The sequence below is a fragment of the Gopherus flavomarginatus genome, chromosome 2 (genome assembly GCF_025201925.1).
Source record: "Gopherus flavomarginatus isolate rGopFla2 chromosome 2, rGopFla2.mat.asm, whole genome shotgun sequence".
Classification (NCBI taxonomy): Eukaryota; Metazoa; Chordata; order Testudines; family Testudinidae; genus Gopherus; species Gopherus flavomarginatus.
The window spans coordinates 40888613-40912995 of NC_066618.1; the positions used below are offsets into that span (position 1 = coordinate 40888613).

The 24383-nt window shown below is 46.0% G+C and overlaps 1 protein-coding gene across 7 annotated transcripts in view; it reads left to right on the forward strand.

Moving 5' to 3' along the window:
• NSUN6 (NOP2/Sun RNA methyltransferase 6) overlaps positions 1-24383 on the forward strand; it is a 50104-nt gene that overhangs the window by 10632 nt on the left and 15089 nt on the right. For all 7 annotated transcript variants that reach the window (XM_050939591.1, XM_050939595.1, XM_050939592.1 and 4 more), the window contains 2 exons: positions 1407-1560; positions 10041-10122. In XM_050939591.1, coding sequence (XP_050795548.1) covers positions 1407-1560; positions 10041-10122 — 236 coding nt within the window. The remainder of the gene's footprint in view (positions 1-1406; positions 1561-10040; positions 10123-24383) is intronic.

The window sequence follows — 24383 nt, forward strand, 5'->3', positions numbered from 1 at the left end:
TTGTACAGTTCTACTTCTAAATATGCAAAATTCTTACTGGGTGTGAAGTGATTTATCATCATTGCTTTACATTAGCACACAGCATCAAATAAAGGGGAAACATACAGCAATAGGACTTTAAAAATATTTTAGAGGAATTGCAGATAGGAAAATGAAGTGGGAGAGTATGCTATCAGCCTGAAATCAGGTACAATAAAGCCCTTATCTAAAAATTGTACTCAGTACAGATGGTATAACAAGACATGAATGGTAGTGCATAATTGGGCCTCTAAATCATTGATCAAGTTATACAGATAAGAAGGAATCAGTGATCCAAGGTCTTTAAGCTTAGTTTGACAAATCTTAATTTTAAGCTTTAGGTTAGCCAATATAGCTGCCTGAATGGAGAGAAAACACAATTATTGCAAGTTATAACTCAAAATTCGACATAGTGCTGCTGTATTCTAAAGAGAGAGACAACCAGGGAAAAAATCTTTTGACTTTACAAGTGAGGACAGACAAATAATTTGATGGGAGATAAAGTTAAATATCTGCAAATTTTCCAAATACTAGGTAGATGATAGCAACATGGAGTGTCAGTGTTTTGGATATTGTAGATATCCCCAGAAGAAAATTATCTTGTGTAGAAGCTATTTCTGGCTACAAGACTTGATCACAAATATAATACAGTTTTGAAAAGTTCTAAAAGCATGTCTCCATAATAAAATGATCCTTTCCGTAGGCATATTTAATCTAGCCCCTTGGTCATAGGAAAGAGATCTCTGAAACACAAACTCTAACCCTTTTGAGGAGCTTTAAACTACCATATTCATTCCCAGTTCAAAAGCTTAGTTTTGCCTCTGTAGTTTTCCTCTAGTGCAACCAGCCAGGCCCTTCAATAAAGAGATTGTAGAAAAGCATCTGAGGAGAAATCTCTAAGCATGGTCTGAATAATAATTGCTCTTAGAATGAAGCTTTTACAAGTAGAGGCAGAGCTCAGCAAGTCCACATGTGGACCGTGCTTTCTTACTGCTTTACTCCAAGCAGCTTAACAGACTCTCCTGTACCAGAAACCAAAATGTTCTTCAAGCTCTTCTAGGCAGCAGTGCAGCAAGATACTTGAAGAGAGTGGGACTACTTGTGTTCTTATGATTAGGCATATGCTTAAGTACCTTGCTCAACTACGTCCTTTACACAGCTGAGTTCTCTGTTATATTTTGTGTGCAGAAAATAATTTGACAATGGGAAAACTGCCAGGTGACTTTGTGGACTAGCCAACACTGGAGATACTCAGAGCTCGTCTTGACCTGAAATAAATACTGCTGTGTTGCAAGAGGTTGAAGTACATGACCCATCAGAAGTCCCAGATGAGTTGGGCATTGTTCTCTTGCCAAATGATGCATTTAAAAAAATCTTTCTTTCCCTAGTTATGAAAGCTGGAGATGTGGTCTCTGTATACTCTGATATTGAAGGGAAGTGTAAAAGAGGAGCCAAAGTATTTCTGGGAACCAAAGTTTTTATTGGAAATGGGATTTCTGAATTGAGTCGCAGTGAAATCTTCAGTTCAAGTGGCTCACTCAAGTAAGTGCATAGTAACTGCAATGAAGATTAAGGAACTACATTTATTTTCTTTTTTGAGAAAAAAAGGTAGGAATTTAGAAATATTCTGTAATACACATAAAGGCAGATTGTGGCTTTGAATGAGATGCTCCGTTGGAGGCATGTGAGAAGGGACATTAAGGCAGTGGGAGCTTTGGGAAGAATTCTTGCTGACTCCATAAAAATTCCTTCTGGGCTTCGCAGGAGTGCACATTACAACAGCTACTCTATGATCCCCTTGAAAGGGTGAAGCATGCATTTCCTCCACCTGATGAAGAAGAGAGAGAGTATTTTGGGACACTGACTCACTGCCCTAGTAAAGAGGGCTGTAATCTAAATTTCAAGGGGGCAGATGACAAAAGGCTTCAGGTTGGGTATAAAAGAAGGTGACCTTAACAGAGGGCTGAAAGTTAGCAGGGATTGGGGGGAATGGCAAATTACAATAGGGTCATAGGAGTAATGAGGGAGAACAGTGGGGGAGTCTGCACATCTTAGATGACTATACACAAATGCAAGAACTATGGGGAATAAACAGGAAGAACTGGAAGTCTTAATACACAAGCAAAAGAGACTTGGTGGGATAAATCTCATGACTGGAATATTGGGGAAAAAAGGGTATAGCTTGTTCAGGAAAGATAGGCTGGGGGGAAAAGGGAGGATGCATTGCATTGTACCCATTAAGAATGTACCCACTTGTTCCAGGGTCCAATAGGAGGTTAGAGACAGGCCAGTGGAAAGTTTCTAAGTGAAGATAAAAGAGGGGGAAAACAGTCCAACAAATCAGGGGGAGGAGGTGGATGAGGTATTTCTAGAACAAACAACGGAAAGATCCAAAAAAGAAGATCTGGTATTAATGAGGACTTTTACTACCCAGATATCCTTTGGAAAAGTAATTTGGCAAAACACAATGTTCAGTAAGTTCTTGGAATGTGTTGGCGATAACTTGTTTTATATGGTGGGTAGGTAAGCAGGAGCACTGTCATTTTAGACTTGATTTTGACAAACAGAGTATTAGTTGTGAAGGTGGAAGGCAACTTAGGTGAAAGTCATCATGATGTGATAGGCTTCCTGATTATAAGGAAAGGAAGTGAGTGAGAGCCGCAGAATAAGGACAATTAATTTAAAAAAAGCAGACTTTAGCAAACTCAGAGAACTAGTAGATAAGGTCCCATGGAAAGCAAATCTAAGGCAAAACAGTCCGGGAGAACAGGCAGTTTCTTAAAGGCACAACTATCCCAATGAAAAGGAAATATAGAAGAGAAGTGGTTCATATTGCTGCATCAGCTCTTTAATGACTTGAAAATCAAAAAGGAATCCTACAGAAAGTGGAAATGGACAAATTGCTAAGGGGGAATATGAATAGCACAAGCATGTGGGGACAAAAATCATAAAGGCTAAGGCACAAGATGAGTTACACCTAACGAGGGACATAAAAGGCAATAAAAAGAGGTTCTGTAAATATATTAGCAACAAGAGAAAGATGAAGGAAAGATTAGGTCCTCTATTTAGCAGAGAAGGAGAGGTAGTAATGGACAACATTAAGACGGTTGAGCTGTTAAGTGTCTATTTTGCTTGTTTTCTCCAAAATAGTTAATTGTGACCAGATGCTTAACACAATATTAACAACCAGGGAGACAGAACACACTCTAGAATAAAGAAAGAATAGGTTAAATAATATTTAGATATTAGTCTTGATGAAATTCACCCAGTACTAGCTGAAGTAACCTCAGAACAATTAGTGATCATTTTTGAGAACAGTTGGAGGAGGGGCGATGTTTCAGAGGACAGGAGAAAGGTACTGTTCGCCTGCTTTCAGAAGAAGAACAGATATGACTTGGGAAATTATAGACTAATCAGTATAACTTTGATATTTGGAAAGATACTAGAACACAATATTAATCAGTTTGTAAGCACCTAGAGGATAATAGGGTTATAAGTAATAACCATTTCAGATTTGTCAGGAAAAAATCTTGCCAACCAATCTAATTTCCTTTTTTTGAGAGGGCTAGAGGCCGACTGAATGGGAAAAATAGTAGACACGATATATCTTGATTTTAGTAAGGCTTTTGACACCGTCCTACAGGACATTCTCATAAGCAAACTAGAGAAATGTGGTTTAGATGAAATTACTATAAAGTGAGTGAATAACTGATTGGAAAAACTGTACTCAGTAGTTATCAATGGCTTATTGTCAAACTGAAAGTACATATCTAGTGGGACTCTCAGGGGTCTGTGCTTGGCTTGGTACTCATACTATTTAGTATTTTTATTAATGAGTTGGAGTGGAGAGTATTATAAAATTTGTAGCTGGGATGGGTCCATAGCACTTTGGAGAACAGGATTAGAATTCGAAACGATCAGGGCAAATTGGAGAATTGGTCTAAAAATCAACAAGAGGAAATTCAGTAAAGAAGTGCAAAGTACTACACTTCAGATGAGTAACTACAACATGGGGAATAACTAGTTAGGTGGTAATACTGCTGAAAAGGATATCTGAGGGTTATAGAAGATCACAAATTGAATATGAGCCCACAATGTGATGCAGTTGCAAAGAAAGCTAATATAATTCTGGGATGTATTAACAGGAGTGTCATATCTAAGAAACAGAAGTGAATTGTTCTACTCTATATGGCTCATAGACTCATAGACTCATAGGTCAGAAGGGACCAATCTGATCATCTAGTCTGACCTCCTGCACAAGGCAGGCCACAGAACCCCACCCATCCAATTTTATAACAACCCCTATCCCAGGACCGAGTTATTGAAATCCTCAAAAATGGTTTGAAGACCTCAAGCTGCAGGGAAACCACCAGCAAGCGACCCGTGCCCCACGCTGCAGGGGAAGGCGAAAAACCTCCAGGGCACCTGCCAATCCGCCCTGGAGGAAAATTCCTTCCCGACCCCAAATATGGCGATCAGCTAAACCCTGAGCATGTGGGCAAGAGTCACCAGCCAGCACCCAAGAAGGAATTCTCCGCAGCAACTCAGTACCCATCGCATCCAACATCTCCCCGCAGACCATTGAGCAGACCTGTCTGGTGGTAATTCAAGATCAATTGCCCAAATTAACGATCCTATCATAACATCCCCTCCATATACTTATCAAGCTTTGTCTTAAAGCCAGGAAAGTCTTTTGCCCCTACTACTTCCCTCGGAAGGCTATTCCAGAACTTCACTCCCCTAATGGTCAGAAACCTTCGTCTAATTTCAAGTCTAAACTTCCTAATATCCAGTTTATACCCATTCGTCCTCGTGCCTACATTAGTACTAAACTTAAATAATTCCTCTCCCTCCCTAACGTTAACCCCCTTGATATATTTATATAGAGCGAGCATATCCCCCCTCAGCCTTCTTTTGGCCAGGCTAAACAAGCCAAGCTCTTTGAGTCTCCTTTCATAAGGCAGTTTTTCCATTCCTCGGATCATCCTCGTAGCCCGTCTCTGAACCTGTTCCAGTTTGAATTCATCCTTCTTGAACATGGGACACCAGAACTGCACACAGTATTCCAGATGGGGTCTCACCAACGCCTTATATAACGGTACTAACACCTCCTTGTCCTTGCAGGAAATACCCCGCCTGATGCATCCCAAAATCGCATTTGCTTTTTTAACAGCCGTATCACATTGGCGACTCATAGTCATCCTGCTATCAACCAGTACCCCAAGGTCCTTCTCCTCCTCCGTCGCTTCCAACTGATGCGCCCCCAACGTATATCCAAAATTCTTATTATTAATTCCTAAATGCATGACCTTGCACTTTTCACTGTTGTATTTCATCCTATTTCTATTACTCCAGTTTACAAGGTGGTTCAGATCTTCCTGAATAGTATCCCTGTCCTTCTCCGTGTTAGCAATACCCCCCAGCTTCGTGTCATCCGCAAACTTTAGTAGCACATTCCCGCTCTTTGTGCCAAGGTCAGTAATAAAAAGGTTAAATAAGATCGGTCCCAAAACCGATCCTTGAGGGACTCCACTGGTGACCTCCTTCCAGCCCGACAGTTCACCTTTCAATACGACCCTCTGGAGTCTCCCCTTTAACCAGTTCCTTATCCACCTTACAACTTTCATATTCACTCCCATCTTTTCCAATTTAACTAACAGCTCCCCGTGCGGAACCGTGTCGAACGCCTTACTGAAATCTAGGTAAATTATATCTACCGCATTTCCTTTATCTAAGTAATCCGTCACCTTCTCAAAGAAGGAGATCAGATTGGTTTGGCACGATCTACCTTTAGTAAATCCGTGTTGCAATTCGTCACAATTACCATTGACCTCTATGTCCTTAACTACTTTCTCCCTTAAAATTTTTTCCAAGACCTTACATACTACAGACGTCAAGCTAACAGGCCTATAATTACCCGGATCGCTCTTATTCCCTTTCTTAAAAATAGGAACTACATTAGCAATCCTCCAGTCATACGGCACAACCCCCGAGTTTATCGATTGCTTAAAAATTATCGCTAACGGGCTCGCAATTTCACGCGCCAGTTCCTTTAATATCCTCGGATGGAGATTGTCCGGGCCCTCCGACTTCGTCCCATCGAGCTGTTCAAGTACGGCCTCTACCTCAGTTGCGGTAATATCCACTTCCATATCCACATTCCCGTTTATCATCCCTCCATCATCGCAAGGTTCCTCACTAGTCTTATTAAAAACTGAGGCAAAGTACTTGTTTAGATGTTGGGCCATGCCTAGGTTATCCTTAACCTCCATTCCATCCTCAGTGTATAGCGGCCCCACTTCTTCTTTCTTTGTTTTCTTCTTATTTATGTGGCTGTAGAACCTTTTACTATTGGTTTTGATTCCCTTTGCAAGTTCCAGTTCAATGTGGCTTTTAGCCTTCCTCACTTTATCCCTACATGTTCTGACCTCAGCAAGGTAGCTTTCCTTACTGATCCTGCCTTCCTTCCACTCCCTGTAAGCTTTCTGCTTTTGTCTCTGGTAAGGCCTCAGTTGAAGTATTGTGTCCAGTATGAACAAACTGGAAAGAGTCCAGAAAAGAGCAATAAAATGATCAAAGTGTTAGAAAACATGACCTATGAGGAAAGGTTTAAAAAAAACTGGGTGTGTTTAGTCTTGAGAAAAGACGACTGAGGTGGGAACTGATAAGTCTTCAGATCTGTTAAGGGGTTCTATAAAGAGGATTGTGATCAGATGTCCTCTGTGTCCATTGAAGGTAGGACAAGAAATATGGCTTAATTTGCAGCAAGGGAGATTTAGGTTAGATATTAGGGAAAAGTTTCTAACTATAAAGATAGGTAAGTACTGGAATAGGATACTAAGGGAGATTGTGGAATTACCATTATTGTTTTTTAAGAACAGGTTAGACCAGTGGTTCTCAAACTTTTGAGCAACCTGAGGACCCCCATTTTGATTTAAAAAATTTTGTGTACCCCCAAGAGCCCTGCTCGGCCTCAGGCCCCACCCCCACTCCAACCCTTCCCCCAAGGTCCCACTCCATCTCTTCTGCCTCTGCTCTACCCCTGCTCCTCCTCTTCCCCGCCTCTTTCTGCCTTCTCCCCTGAGCATGCCCTATCCCCGCCCCTCTCCCTTCCTCTCAGCACCTCCTGCACCCTGCTGAACAGCTGTTCCCCAGTGTGAAGGAGGCACTGGGAGGAAGGAGGAGAAGTTGATCAGTAGGGCCAGCGGCCCTGGACATGATTCCGCCCCCTTCCCTGAATGCACTCCTTCCTTTCTCTTCCAGCATCTCCTGCATACAGCTGAACAGCTGTTTCCTGGCGTGCAGGAGGTGCTGGGAGGGAGGAGGAGGAGTTGAGTTGATCAACGAGGCCCGTGGACCCCTAGAGTACCCTCATGGACCCACAGGGGTTCGCAGACCCCAGTTTGAGAAACGCTGGATTAGACAAACGTTGTCTAGGTATACAGTACTTGGTTGTGCCTCAGCTCAGAGGATTCTACTAAATGACCTCTCAAGATCCCTTCCAGCCTTACATTGGGTCAGCCCTGCCATGGCCCTTCCCACCCACTCTGCTTTTTGGGAAGCTAATGCTTCTGGTTTGCCAGTGGGATTGTGCCCTCCCATTGAGAGAGGCACAGGAGGCATGGAAAGCTACTTGTGTCCTTTCTTCCACTTGCACATTTGTGCAGAGCTAAGATAGCCACCATCCTGGTCCTAAATCGTGCTATGTTAATGCTTTTGTAGCAGCTAGCCCAAAGGAGCCTTGATGCTGACCAGTGCTACCATAGTATAAATATTTATTAATGATAATAATTAATAATAATAATCAGTTGCAGGATGGGTTGTAGATACTGATTTAGTGAATTCTGAAGACATTATTGGTTGGAAAACAAATGGATTTATTTTAACTAGCATTTGACAGTGTCACATTGAATTTTGCCAGATTAATAAGCAGGATGCAGCTTTGATAAACTGCTGTGTTTACTTCAGTTTGGCCAGAAATGCAGTCTCACTCTTTTCCACCACCTTCCAACACAGATGTTTTCACTTTTAAAAGAGCTGTTTTTTAGGTTGAGTATCTTTAATTAAATCTGTTATAACACTATTTGCCAAAGTATTTGTTATCTTCAGGCATGGTTGGCTTCTCCATTTTTGGTGTCAAAGAAAGTGATTTGGGGTTTTTCCCTCCAGTCTAGAAACTTGACCTATGACAAAAGATTGAAAATATTGGGTTTGTTTAGTCTGGAGAAGAGAAGACTGAGAGGGGTCATAACAGTTTTCAAGTACATAAAAGGTGGTTATAAAGAGGAAAAATTGTTCTTCTTAACCTCTGAGGATAGGACAAGTAAGCAGCTTTCATTGCAGCAAGAGCAGTTTAGGTTGGACATGAAGAAAAACTCCCTAACTGTAAGGGTGGCTAAGCACTGGAATAAATTACCTAGGGAGGTTGTGGAATCTCCATCATTGGAGATTTTTAAGAGCAGGTTAGACAAACACCTTCAAGGATGGTCTAGATCGGGGCAGGCAAACTTTTTGGCCTGAGGGCCTCATTGGGTTTCGGAAATTGTATGGAGGGCCGGTTAGGGGAGGGGGTTGTGGCCCAGCACCCCGCCCCTCCTGTCTGCCCCCACCCCCGGGACTCCTGCCCCATCCAACTCCTCCTGTTCCCTGATGGCCCCCCCCGGGACCCCTTCCATATCCACCCCCCCCACTCCCTGTCCCCTGACTGCCCTCGGAACCCCTGCTCTTAATTGCCATCTGCCACCCCATCCAATCCCCCTCCTTCCTGACTGCCCTCCCGGGACCGCTGGCCCATCCAGCCACCCCTTTTCCCTGTCCCCTGACTGCCTCCGGAAACCCTGCCCCTGACTGCCCCCTGCCGCCCCATGCAACCCCTCCTCTCATTCCTGACTGCCCCCCCAGGACTCCTGCCCCCATTCAACCCCCCTGTTCCCCACCCTCTGACCGCCCCCGAACTCCCCTGCCCTCTATCCAACCCCAGCCCACTCCCTGCCCCCTTACTGCACTGCCTGGAGCACCGGTGGCTGGCAGCACTATAGCCGCACTGCCCGGCTGGAGCCAGCCATGCCGTCGCCACTGCACAGCACAGAGCAACTGGTCAGGCTGAGCTCTGCAGCTGCGCTGCTCCAGAAGTTCACAGCCCCGCCGCCCAGAGGATTGCGCTAGCAGCGGAGCGAGCTGAGGCTGTGGGGGAGGGGTCAGGGGCTAGCCTCCCAGGCCAAGAGCTCAGGGGCCAGGCAGGAGGGTCCTGTGGGCTGGATGTGGCCCACGGGCCATAGTTTGCCCACCTCTGGTCTACATAATGTTTAGTACTGCCATGAGTGCAGGGGACTGGACTAGATGACCTCTCAACGTCCCTTCCAGTCCTATGATTCTCCTGTTCACATTCTTCTTTCAGCTTTTTAGAGTTTCTCAGATGTGCATATTAATAAATAATAGTAGTAAAACTAAGCATTTGTACAGCACTTCACATTTTTAAGTCGTTGATGAGATATTAATTAATCCTCACAACACTGCTACAAACTAAGTAAATTAGTAGTATGCCAGTTTTACACATGAGGAAACCATTCTTTCTTGGCCATTTTTTAATGCGCAAAATACAAAGAAATATTTTCTTTACTTTTCAGATCACCCATTTAGTGAATCCAATGTGATGACATTTCAAAGAGTATTCATTAGCTTGGGTTATAAAAATTGTAAAAGATTTATTTAATTTGAGTTGATTTTTATGTATTTTCACTTATGCAAAATTCTGTTCACAGTTACATAAGTATAACCCTGATGTTTTAAGAGGAATGTGCCCCTTCATCATTAATATCAATATTGCTGAAAAACAAAAAGCAAACCATCACTGGCCAAAGTAGTATCAATTGTGTCACTCAGAAATTTTCTGAATGTCTTGTGAAAAGGTGATTATTAAGAGAACAAAGGAATATTTCCATGGAAAAATGTAATTTTAGAACTTTAGAACAGAGCAGATAATTTAGTGGATTCAGATTTAATGTGAGTTTCTTGCTTTTCAGAGGAATAGGTGTAAGAATGACAGACCCAGTCTACCTTAGTCCTTCGTTGGATAATGTGCTGTCCAGTTATTTGTTTTTGCAGGTAAGTGCATTATTAAATAGGGCTGTACAGTTTTCAGGAGAATAAATATCCTTCAAGTGGTTCATTGGAACTCTAAAGGGTTTCCATTTTCAGAGTGCTTCCATAACACCCATTTCAATACTTTCTTCACGGAATTTGGATATAGATAGAATATAGATCTGAAAAAGAGCACTGTGTAAGCTTGAAAGCTTCTCTTTAATCAACGGCGCTTGATCCAAAAAAAGATATTTCACCCACCTTGACTCCCCAATAGACAGAATAAAGCATTTACAAGTATCTGTTTCAGACGTACTGAAACTGATTGTCTGTGACTTTAAAGAGATCCATTAAAAATATATATATATATATATATACACACACACTCTTTTTGCACAGCTTCACATCTTCAAGGCAGTGCTTTCAGCTTCTGTTGGAATCTACGTAAGAGCTCTTCTGTTTAGTCTAGAATCTGAGTCTCTTATCACATAAATTCCTATTGTGGTGATGCAGACTATTCAGTCAGGAGGCTAGCTTTCATTAAAGACAAACCCACTACTTGTTTTGACCTTTAAAAAAATTCTGCTGTAAACAAAACATATGGAAAGTCTTAAACCAACAAAAGCATTGTATTCCATATGTAATTCACTGCATTGTACCATTTTGCAGAATTTCCAAAGTGTAAGTGACGTCTCATTTGTGAGAATATCTAGTCATAGTGCAGGAGATTTAAGGACTATGTTCCAGCCTGAATTTTTCCATTGTTGATTTCAATGGGACCTTGTTGTTCCTTTCATATATTGTAGTTTTAAAGAAATTCTTACCATCAAATGTATTTAATTTAAAAATATTGTCCTCTTGGTGCTACAGATGAAATATACTTCTGCAGTTTAATAATTGGGGAAGACTGCTTGGGATTTTTTTTTTTTTTACAAGTTATATTATAAACTACTACTCATTCAGCGCAATTGGCACACCAGTCTCATGGTGAGATATGGGACGATAAAACCGCAGTCTTTTATTTGTTGTTGTTGGTTTGTTTTTTGTTTTAATATGGGGAAGCAAACACTATCTTCGATAAGTAATAATTTTCATTTCTGTTGGTCTAATTACACTCTGCACTTTGACAAAGATCTCAACTAGATTTAGTTCCCAAGCAATTAACACTCTTTCTAATTTTGGTACAGTATTTTACATAAAGATTGTTCTCTAGTTTAAAAACAAAATGAAGATTACTTCTGACACCTTGGTTTAAAAATAAAAGATGAAAATGGTTTCCAATGTATTTCTCAGTTGCAATGCTAATGTAAAACTTCAGCCCAAATAAACCATCATTCACAGCTGTTCTGCCTTTGATACTCTGAAATTGTTTTCTAATTTTGGTTGTATATTGTATAATCCTCAGATGCTTTAGAAACAATTCAAAACATAGCCAGTGATAGCTGTGTCTGTGCAATGACACTGACAGATCCGGTAGCAGTGCACTATCATTTGTAATTTCTCTGGTAAGAATCAGTCCTCTGTTTGAATTACTCTAATTTCTATACATCATGGTCCACATTTTCAAGGATCAATCTAATTTTAGAGTTCCCAATTGTGATATTACCCAGAGGACAATCTGGACTGTTGAACAGCTGTGTCCCTTTAATTCTCTAGCCTGTGGCGCCTTTTACGCTGCTGTGCTGTCAAAACATCAACTCCTGGCCTATTCACAAGGCATTCAGCATGCAAATTCACTCCCAGCTAAATACAAGAGCACTCTGACCAGTGACTCATGAATTACATACAGGGCAACACCTGTAGTTTCTAGTCCCAGCCTTTTCCCCCAGAAATATGCATCTTGTACTGGTCAGTAACCTTCTGAACAGTACAGGCTCATAGAAAATCCATCATTTCATCGAAGGAAAATGATAATGCATCAACCTTATTATCCCAGATTGAGTTTCCCACATACATTAACCCAAACAACACGGTTAATATTAAACAATAAAATAATTTTATTAACTACAGAATGATAGATGGTAAATGATTACAGGTAATTACAAAGAAAATAAAAGTAAAATGCAAGCTAATATCTATTTTAACAAGCTAAGTAAAGTTAAAAGCAAAATGTTTTGTCTGACCATATGCTACAGCAGTCTGTACTAGCTGAAAAGCCTTCTAGCTAGGAGCACCCTTCCCCCAGTTCAGTGATGCTTTTTATCTTTTGAGCATTGTAGCTGCTGTGAGCAGAGATGGGGCAGGGGTTAGGGGGAGAAGAGAGGTGAAATGGAGGCCATCATCTCTCAGGGTATGGCTACACTCAAAACTTCAAAGCGCTGCCGTGGCAGCGCTTTGAAGTGTGAGTGTAGTCACAGCGCCAGTACTGGGAGAGAGCTCTCCCAGCGCTGCGGCACTGTTTACACTGATGCTTTACAGCTTTACAGCGCTGTATCTTGTCTTTTTCACACCCCTGAGCTAGAAAGTTGCAGCACTGTAAAGCACCAGTGTAGCCATGGCCTCATTCTTATACCACTCTCACCTCTTTGAGGATTACCCCCAGCAGTGCCTTCACTTGCTTTACCTCAGAAGTGCTTGTTAGCAGGTTTTGTATATAGTATTAGATTAGTGTTATTAGTACAGTTAGGCTAGTTGGTTAAGACTTTTTTCTATTTGTTTTCTCCCTGTATAAAAAAAAAAATAAATCTTTCCTTATAACTTCATCCTGTCACAGGATATTCTCTTTGAAATGCCAGGATCTCCTGGGTTTAAACATTGTATCTCCTGCCGTGAGGTAATTCCTATCTCTGATAGACACTCACAATGTGTCAGATGCCTGGGGGAAACATGTACCCCAAAAATGTGCTCTGAAGGCCCTCCGAAGGAAAGCAAGGGACCTCAAACTTAAGTATATTCTCATGGAGAAGTCCCTCCATCCTGCCTCACACCCAGGAACACAAACTTCTCCTGGTGACCAATCACCGAAAGTGGCTTCTGACAGGTACCCCTCCTCAACTTCATGCAGGAGGGAGGAGTTTCATAAAAGACCTGGATATAGGAGAGCTTCCACTCCTCCTACCAACCTTGCATCTAAAAAGAAGCCGTGGCAAAGTACCTACGAGTCAGCAGGGACTTCTGGTATCATCAGTACCGTTAAAGCCACAGACCCTAAGCAGAAAGAAAGATAGCAAAAAGACTGCCCTTTCCACTACGGCACTAGCAGCAACAACAAAATTTTCTGTACCAAGTGCCTCTGCAGTTTCTAAGGCACCTGTGACACCTCCTGGCTCTCTGCCGCACATCACTGATGCATCAGCACTAAAGCCTCCTAAGTCCTCAGTGCAGTCAACATAGGCACCTATCCCCACAGCGCCGCACTACCTCCTGGTACCGCAACAATTCTTGGCACTGCAACAAATTCAAGTACCTCCTCTGGTACTGAGAAAACAGCAGTTCCTTGCACCTAAGGACCTGACAGTGACTCTGGAACCGGAGTCCACTCTCCTCTGTACTGACACTGTGTCAGTGCTTTCAGCACCACATACACCACCAGCTGCATCTGCGCTTCAACTCCCCCACCCCCACACCCCCCGAGGACAACAAGGAAGGGGAACTTCTTCTTCGAGTGATTGCTCATATCCATTCCAGTTAGGTGTGTGCGCCGCGCATGCACATTCGTCGGAAAACTTTTACCCTAGCAACTCAGTGGGCCGGCAGGTCGCCCCCTAGAGTGGCGCCGTCATGGTGTTCGATATATACCCCTGCTGGCCCACCCGCTCCTCAGTTCCTTCTTACCGCCCGTGTCGGTCGTTGGAACAGTGGAGCGCAGCTTAGCTGACCTCCACTTCCCTAGCTACTCGTAGTTCTCGTATATAGTTATGTTATAATCTTTTTATATATATATTTGTATAGTTATACGTTTTTTCTTTGCTAACATAGTTAGTTTAGTAATAGTTAGCGGGGTTCAGGAAGTAGCCCCTTCCCTGCACCCGGTGCCGGAGCCCATGCACTGCTCACCGGGTATTAAAATGGGCTCGGCATGCCAGAAGCCGATGCTGACGGGAGATCCACACGACTCCTGTTTGAAGTGCCTCAGGGAATCACACTTGACAGCTAAGTTCCCCATTTGCAAGGCTTTTAAGCCGAGAACAAGAAGGAGCGGGACTTTCACTTACCCCTCCACCTTTGGCACCGAGTGATGATCAAGCGGCTGGCAGAAGCGCCTCCTCGGCACCGGACCCCGCCGGTACTACCAAGGCCTTTCGGCACCGGCCGTCGCCGGCACCGAAGTCGACTCGGCACCGCTCCCTTCCTCCGAGGTCGAGAAAGCCTACAATTCCCGCTGGTGCCTGACGGCTCCCCGGCACGCACCGTGGTTGAGCCCCCTGCTCCTGCTGCTTCCGTGCCACCCGCATCGCAGCCAGAGAGCTCGTCTAAGTCGGATCGCCCAGCACCGACACCTGCAGAGGCACCGATGACATCGGCACCGTCGATCCCGGTCCCACAAGGGCCGTCGAATCCGGTGCCTGACAGCTCCCCGGCATGCGCCGTGGTTGAGCCCCCTGCTCCTGCTGCTTCCGTGCCAATGGCACCGCAGCCAGAGAGCTCGTCTAAGTCGGATCGCCAGGCACCGACGACGTCGGCACCGTCGATCCCGGTCCCACAAGGGCCGTCGAATCCGGTGCCTGACAGCTCCCCAGCACGCGCCGTGGTTGAGCTTACTGCTCCTGCTGCTTCCGTGCCAACTGCACCGCAGCCAGAGAGCTCGTCTAAGTCGGATCGCCCGGCACCGACACCTACCGAGGCTCTGACGACCTCGGTACCGTCGATCCCGGTCCCACGAAGGCCGTTGAATCTGGTGCCTGACAGCTCCCCAGTATGCACTGTGGTTGAGCCTGCTGTTCCCTCCACGCCGGAGACATTACCAACGGCGAGGGATCTCATTGCCATGACAGAGTCGATGCTGCCTGACCCCGGCACCACCGGTGCGGGTAATACAGTCTCTTCGTATGACCGTCCTCTGTCAGCACAGCAGAGCGGCACCATTCATGATCACGGTCCCGCAGACGCTCCAGGTCCTGTTGGCACCCCTGACACCACTTGCAGTCCCGGTGCTGTTTTCCTCATCGGTACTGGTCGCACTCACCGCACCGGTCGGTATCCCGTTCGCCGACCCGCTACTATTGGCACCGTTCCAACTCCCAGCACCGAGACAGGTACCATGATTCCCGTAGCCTCTCCCTGAGCCTCGAGATCTCAGTCGACCTCCTGGCACCATTCTGGTTGCAGGTCTGGATCTCGTTCCAGGTACCGGTGCCGGTCCCCGGTGCCGGTCCCGAGTTGGGCAAGGTCAGATAGAGTCAGAGACTCTGCCCATGCCTTTTTTTAGTACCTCCATGGCCATCCAGACACGCATCCGTGTCATCCCACATGCGCAGATCTTATGCTCAGGACCACGATTCTGATACGCCCCCCGACAACCTGAGGTGGAGGAGGTCCCAGAGGTAGAGGACCCGGTATGGTGCCCTCTAAGGGGTACGACTACTCGTCTGTCCGCTCTCCTCTCTGCTCACTAGTCTTTCAGTCTGTTAAGGAGAGGTTGTAATAACCTTAGTCCCAGATTTGGACCTTAGCGTCCAAAATATGGGGGTTAGCATGAAAACCTCCAAGCTTAGCTACCAGCTTGGACCTGGTACCTGCTGCCACCACCCAAAAAATTAGAGTGTTTTGGGGCACTCTGGTCCCTCTGAAAAACCTTCCCTGGGGACCCCAAGACCCAAATCCCTTGAGTCTCACAACCAAGGGAAATAATCCTTTTTCCCTTCCCCCCTCCAGGTGCTCCTGGAGAGATACACAGACACAAGCTCTGTGAAACTACACAGAGAGAATCTCCCTCTCTGTTCCCAATCCTGGAAACAAAAAGTACTTTCCTATTCACCCAGAGGGAATGCAAAATCAGGCTAGCCACTTCAACACACACAGATCTCCCCTGATTTCTTCCTCCCACCAATTCCCTGGTGAGTACAGACTCAATTTCCCTGCAGTAAAGAAAAACTCCCACAGGTCTTAAAAGAAAGCTTTATATAAAAAGAAAGAAAAATAAGTACAAATGTTCTCTCTGTATTAAGATGATACAACACAGGGTCAATTGCTTAAAAGAATATTGAATAAACAGCCTTATTCCAAAAGAATACAAATCAAAGCACTCCAGCACTTATATTCATGCAAATACCAAAGAAAAGAAACCATATAACTTACTATCTGATCTCTTTGTCCTTACACTTGGAAACAGAAGACTAGAAAATAGAAACTACTTCTCCAAAGCTCAGAGAAAGCAGGCAGACGGAAAACAAAGACCTTAGACACAAAATTCCCTCCACCCAAAGTTGAAAAAATCCGGTTTCCTGATTGGTCCTCTGGTCAGGTGCTTCAGGTGAAAGAGACATTAACCCTTAGCTATCTGTTTATGACAGAGGTATTGGTATGGCCAGCGGGCGCCAGCCCCGAAACCGAAGGAGACTTGGTGAATGAACCTACTTGGCCGCCAGGTGTGCTCTGCAGAGGCCCTGCAGCTCTGGGTAGCAAAGCAACAAGCCTTGCTTAGCTGCTATAATTATAGCACCTGGGTGAAGGTAGTTTAGTTTATGGAGTTTCTCCCTCAAAACTCCCGCCAAGAGTTTGCTGCCGTCTTGGAGGACGGGGGAAAAAGGTACCCAGAGCGTCCCTCCAGGCCTCGTTGGACGCAGCAGACTTAGCAGCCAGGACTCTGGCCTTTGGTGTCGCCATGAGGTGCATCTCATGGCTTCAGGTTTCAAACCTCCGGCCGGAGCTGCAGTATGCCATTCAGGACTTACCCTTTGTTGGTAAAGGCCTCTTCGCGGCAAAGACAGCCCCAGGCTGCGAAGCCTGATGGACAACAGGGTCCTAATGCGCTCTCTCAGCATGCATATGCCAGCAACCAAACGCAGGCCTTTCTGTCCCCAGCCGCCATACTCTGTGCCTAGCCAGAGACGGGACTTTGGCAAAAGGCGAGGCCAAGGTGGTCGCAGACAAACGTCAGGACCCCTAAAGAGCCAAGGTCAAGGTCCCTCGCAATTACCACTGGGACCAAAGACGAACCTTCCAAGGTGCGCCTGAGGGCGGTGTACCAGTCACAGGCCGGGATCCCAATTCCGCTTTCTCCTGGCGTGGCCCCAGTTAATTTCAGATCGCTGGGTCCTGCGCACGGTGGAGCATGGATACCACCTCTAATTTGTTCCAACCCTTTCCCCCTTCAGGGACCCCTCTCACGAGCATTTCCTCGTACAAGAGGTGCGGACGCCGACGGACGAAAGGGGCAAGGGGTTTTACTCCCGTTATGCCCTAGTCCCCCACTCGAACGGAGGTCTCAGACCTTCCTAGTCCTGCGCGGTCTCAACCAGTTTAGGATAAAGTTGGAGTTCCGCATGGTATCCCTGGGAACCATTATCCCATCCTTGCCTCCTGGGGACTGCTATGCCGCCCTCGATATGAAGGACGCATACTTTCACATCGCCATCTTCCCTCCGCACAGGAGATACCTCCGCTTTCTAGCCAACCATCAGTACTTCTGGTTTATGGTCCTGCTGTTTGGCCTTTCTACAGCCCCACGGGTATTGTCCAAGTGTATGGCCATAGTCGCCGCCTACCTTCGCTGATGTCGGATATGCGTTTTCCATATCTGGACGATTCGCTTATCCAAGGAGACTCCGAGACACAAACCACTCAGCACGTGGTCATCGTCACGGTCTTATTCACAGGTCTAGGCCTGATGATTACTATAGAGCAATCCACTCTGGTTCCCACGCAGAGGTTGGACTTCCTAGGGGCTATCCTGGTCTCCGATCTAGCCGGAGCCTGCTTACCACAGCCGCGGTTTTAGGCGATGGCAACAATCATCTGAGGTCTGCAGACTTTCCCAATGACCTCGGCTCGCACTTGTCTCATCTCCTGGGTCCATGGCTGCCTGCAAGTTTGTAACCAAACACGCCAAGCTCCGCCTCCGTCCTCTCCAAGTCCGGCTCACCTCGGCGTACTGCCTGGACAGGGAACCAATGGTCATGGTAGTCACCGTTCCCTCGAGCACCTTAGGCTCCCTAGAGTGGTGGCTAACTCCCTCCCTGGTGTGGGCAGGGATGCGGTTCCATCCACCCCAGCCCTCACTGCCCCTGACGACGGACGCGTCATCTCTCTGCTCGAGGGCTCATGGTCACCTCCAAGCTTAAGGCCTTTGGTCTTCTCGGGAGCTGGCATTCCACATCAATGCCCCAAAAATGAGAGTAGTCCGCCTGGCGTGCCAGGGGTTCCAGCGGCAGCTGCGAGGCCATGGTATCTCGGTGTTTACAGCCAACGCAACGGCCATGTGCTTCATAAATAACCAGGGAGGGACATGGTCCTCCCCCCCTTTTGTCAGGAGGCCATCCATTTCTGGGACTTTTGCATGGCCCACTCGATGGAGCTGGTGACGTCCTTTCTCCCAGGCGTTCGGAACGCCTTGGCGCTTTGACTCAGCAGGTCTTTCCTGTCTTACGAGTGGTCACTCTGCCCCATGTGAGGCGTTCTGCTTTCCAGAAGTGGAAATTTTTCCTCACATAGACCTGTTCGCTCACCGCAAGAGCAGAAAATGCCAGATGTTCTGCTCCTTCCAAGGTCTCTCCTCGGGATCGATGTTGGACGCATTCCTGATGCCGTGGAAAGGCCAACTCCTTTATGCCTTCCCACTGTTCCCACTGGTTCATTAGGTCCTACTCAAACTCCGCAGGGGCAGAACGCGCATCATCATGATCACTCCAGCGTGGTCCAGGCAGCACTGATATACCACGTTGCTCGGCCTGTCAATAACCAACCCAATTACCCTGCCACCCCACCCAGACCTCATCACTCAGGGCCACGACAGGCTTCGTCACCCGGACCTGCAGCCTCTTCGCCTCACGGTGTGGCTGCTGCGTAACTGAGCCGGGGTGGCAGGAAGCCTTCCACCTGGTCAATGTACCTGGCCGAGTGGACGTGTTTCTTCTACAGGTGCAATACGCTCGATCTTGCTCCTACTGAGGTCTCGATCCCCTCTATTTGGCCTGCCTCTGGCCTTCAGCGGCAGGACCTGGCGGTATCATCGCTGAGGGTACACTTGGCAGCCATCTCTACCTTCCAGCCAGGCTAAGGTGGACGTTCCGTGTTCTCATACTCTATGGGTTCGAGGTCCCTCAAGGGCTTGGAGCGCTTGCACCCTCGGGTGCGCCGCCCAGCCCCAACCTGGGACCTCAACCTAGTTTTAACCAGACTTATGTCTCCCCCATTCGAGCCGTTCGCGACCAGCCCTCTGGTATACCTGTCTTGGACGACAACTTTCCTCGTAGCTGTTACATCGGCCAGACGAGTCTCCGAGCTCAGAGCTCTTACGGTGGTTCCGCCGTACACTAGGTTTCACAAAGACAAGGTGCAGTTATGACCACACCCGGCTTTCCTCCCTAAGGTGGTTTCGGCCTTTCATGTTACCCACAGCTCAACGCAATGGGCGCAACAATTGCACTCCCTGGACATCTGTAGAATGCTTGCATTTATATTGCGCTGACAGAACCATTTCGTAAGGTGCCCCAGCTCTGTCACGGTAGCAGACCAAAGGGAAGGCTTGCTTATTTTCTTCTCAGAGGATCTCATCTTGGGTGATGGCGTACATCCACACTTGTTATGATTTGGCTCATATTTCCCCAAGCCACATCCGTGCATTCTACCAGGGCTCAGGCTTCATCTGCCGCCTTGCTGGCTCGTGTTCCTACCCACGAGATCTGTCGCGCAGCTCCATTGGTCCTCGGTCCATACCTTTGCTTTGCAGTATGCCCTGGTTCAACAGTCAAGAGATGCTGTAGCCTCTGACTCAGCAGTTTTCATTCTGCCACATTTCACTCCGACCCCACCGCCTACGTAAGGCTTGGGATTCACCTAACTGGAATGGATATGAGCAATCACTCGAAGAAGAAAAGACGGTTACTCACCTTTGTAACTGTTGTTCTTCGAGATGTGTTGCTCATATCCATTCCACGCCCGCCCTCCTTCCCCACTGTCGGAGTAGCCGGCAAGAAGGAACTGAGGAGCAGGTGGGCCAGCAGGGGTATATATCGAGCACCATGACGGCGCCACTCTAGGGGGCGACCTGCCGGCCCACTGAGTTGCTAGGGTAAAAGTTTTCCGACGAATGTGCACGCGCGGCGCACACACCTAACTGGAATGGATTTGAGCAACACATCTCGAAGAACAACAGTTACAAAGGTGAGTAACCGTCTTTTTCTTCATCTCAGCATTCTCGTCCCTGCAGACCAGTATCAGATCTGAGCCACAGGAGCACCCTAGGCACTATCCCAGACCAGACATACAGAGGTGGTATGGACACCCATGGGGACCCCCACCGGTGCCTTTCCCACCACAGTGGTCATTCTGTGACCCGCAGGCAGCATACAGGCAATATTTTCCCAAGCCACCAAGCAGCAAGGAAATTATATAGACACTCTTCACCAAAGCCAGTAGCACCATCCAACATCTCCCAGGAACAGACTTTTGAGGAAACAAAGCAGGAGTTAGAGCAGGAGGCTTTTCCTGCAACCAACTGTCCGAGACCAATACAGATTTAAGTAAGTTTTTGATTGAGTGAGGAAAATCAAAACGTGACAGATTGAAAATTCAAAACCACGTGGCTGGTTATTGATGGGGGGATAAGTTGCAACTTGGGCTGGAGAGGAGCGCTTTTACCAACTAACAATACTATTAGAATGAGAATATTTACACAACTTGAAACAATCTGTAATTAACTACTTACTAAAATCCAGAACAGATACACAAAACTAAATAAACTGTGCAAGCATTAACCGGATACTGTAAGATACCACAATTTAACTTTCATATACTATATGCACAACTTGGTACCAAGTAAGGGAGAAAAAAAAGGAAGAGGCTAAGCAAACAGAATGTTACAGAAATTAGAATACAAATACCGCACTCCAGGCGCAGCTGACCAGCAGTACAGACAACGAGAGTGTGACGAATTGCTGGGAATTAATCCCACCCGACCCGAGCCGGCTAAATCCACAGGAGACCCTTCTAGCTGGAAGGAGGATCCAAGTCTTCCAGCTAACATGCGGATACTCCTCCAGATCTTGGCGCGAGACATGGTTTTATTCAAAAGCTCTTTTACTCGTGTCAGCATCTGATTGGTCCCTAGCTCCTTCGCCTTCCAGGTTCCGAGCTGGAGTCCTCCACGTAAACAGGATCTGCACACAGCACACTACCCTTATGCACACAGCATGCTGGTATTTTTGCACAAAGCACTAGCCTGACCCTTAGGTGACCGGGAAAAAGAGTGGGAAAATGCACACGCCCTATAATGTTGCACACCGCACTACAGTGTTGCACACGGTACCAATGTGACCTTTTGACCGACAATTGGCCATACAGACGCCATTTTAGAGCATAGGCTTTAGGGCTGCGACACCAACTCATCTTTCTCATCTGACAAGACCATCATGCCTCTGCCCCCTACTACCAGAGATGATTTCAAACAGTTTCAGGAACTGTTTAGAAGAATAGCTGACACATTTCAAATCCCTCTTAAAGAGGTTACCGAATCGCAGCATAAGCTCTTCGACATACACCACACATTGACATCATCCAAGATTGCCTTGCCCATAAATGAGGCCATTATGGAGCCCGCCACAACCATCTGGAAAACCCGTGCCACAAACCCACCTATGTGTAAGAGGGCGGGCAAAAAATATTATGTCCCTTCGAAGGGGCTGGAATTTTTATTTTCTCATCCCCAACCATATTCTCATGTTAATGAATATAAGAATGGCTGTACTGGGTCAGACCAAAGGTCTATCTAGCCCAGTATCCTGTCTTCCAACAGTGGCCAATGCCAAGTGCCCCAGAGGGAATGAACAGAACAGGTAATCATCAAGTGATCTATCCCCTTGTCGCCCATTCCCAGCTTCTGGCAAACAGGCTAGGGACACCATCCCTGCCCATCTTGGCTAATAGCCATTGATTGACCTATCCTCCATGAATTTATTTAGTTCTTTTTTGAACCTTTTTAGAGTCTTGGCCTTCACAAAATCCTCTGGCAAAGAGTTCCATAGGTTGACAATGTGTTGTGTGGAAAAAATACTTCCTTCTTGTTTGTTTTAAGCCTGCTGCCTATTAATTTCATTTGGTGGCCCCTAGCTCTTGTGTTATGAGAAGGAGTAAATAACACTTCTTTACTGTCTCCACACCAGTCATAATTTTATAAACCTGTATCATATCCCCCCTTAGTCGTCTCTTATCCAAGCTGAAAAGTCCCAGTTTTATTAATCTCTCCTCATAAGGCAACATTATTCCAGGTCCACACCCTATCATAAGGAGTGGAAAAGGCTGGATTTACTTGTCCACAAGGTGTACTCTTCAGCAACGTTACAGTTTAGAACTGCCAATTATGAAGACAACGTAACTTTTCATAGATCTCAGTCTACAAATAAACCTTCAAAAGTCAATGCTAACACTAGTTCAACAACTGGACTTTATTGGGGTCCACCTAAACTCTATAGAGGCAAAAGCATCACTATCACCTCAGAGAGTCGTTGCCCTGACAGACTTGATTGATACCATGATACACAGTCTACAAATATCCACTAGGACCTGCCTTGGTCTACTAGGTCAAATCTGATCAAGGCAAAGTCATCCTGATTAGCTCCCTTTCACATGGCAAGCCTTTGAGTGCGACCCTCCCTTGTAAAGTAAAAACACTTTTTTTTTATTTAACACTATTATAAATGGTGGAGGCTGACAGATTGCAACCCCCGCTGTAATAACCTCGCGACCCCCAGTTTGAGAACCTCTGTCATAAATCATGCCAGACTATGCATGCGCTGCCTGCAAGCTTGGCTCAGGACAGTATACATCCCACACAAACACAGACTGAACAAACTCCTAAGCACTCCTAAGCAAGGACTCGTTACAGCAATGGACCCACCTGTACAATGTGTGTGCAAGTGGCCCCTTCTTACACCTCCCTTTCCGCCCCAAAATGATCATTACAGCCTCACAGCACAGGGCAGGTGGTCTCCTTTGGAATCAACACTTTACATGAACATTCTGGAACTGAAAACAGTTCGTAATGCCTGTGCGCACTTCATGCCTCTAGTTGAAAACAAAGCCATACAGGTCATGGCGGACAATGTGACCTGCATGTTCCACATAAACCAACAGGGAGGAGTGAGAATGTACTCCCTATGTACAGAGGCCAAAAAGTTGTGGACATTGTGCATCCGACACAACATTAACATATCAGCCACCTACCGGGATCTCAGAACATCACAGTGGATGCTCTAATCTGAAAGTTCACGCATGACAACGAGTGGGAAATAGGTATCTCTGTGATCCAGAACATATTTCAAAGATGTGGGTTTCCCTATTTGCCATAAGCTGGAACAGCAAATGTCCAACATTTTGCTCCTTAATGGGTCTGGAACCAAAATCCAGAGGAGATGTGTTTTTCATTCAATGGGACGCACCTCTCCTTTATGCCTTCCCTCTCATCCCTCTACTGCCCAGAGTCACACAAGATCAGATCTGATCAAGCCAAAGTCATCCTGATTAGCTCCAGCATTCCCAGGCAAACATGGTATCCATACCTACAACAGATGTCAGCATGCCTACTGCAAGTCCTTCCACTTTTTCCAAATCTGCTCTCTTAGGATGCAGGCCAAACTCAAATGGACAATTGCACGCTCAACATACCTCCACAAATGAAGACATTCTGCCCGTGGTGCCTAAACAAACAAATGGAAGCCACCAATTCTACCCTGCCCATAGTCTTTGACTACATACTTTACCTTAAGAAATCACATCTCAATGAATTCATTACAAGTACATCTGGCAGCAATTACAACCTTGCACCACAAGGTGGATGACTTTTTGATCTTTGCACACCCAACTACTAAAAGAATCCTGCAGAGCGTTTGTAACCTCTACCCAGAACCTAGAGCCCCAACTGCTCTGTGGGACCTCACCTTAGTGCTTTGATCTCTGACAATTACCCCATCCGAACCTCTAGCTATGTGTTCACTACTACATATTTCGATGAAAGTAGCCTTTCTAGTAGTCATCACATCAGTGAGGCGTGTTGGAGAAATAGAGGCCTTTATGGCAGACCTACCATATACAATTTTTCTTAAGAATAAGGTCACTCTGAAACCCTACCCTAAATTCTTGCCTAAAGTCTCTTCTTCACTCCACCTCAACTGACCCATCCATCTTCCCAC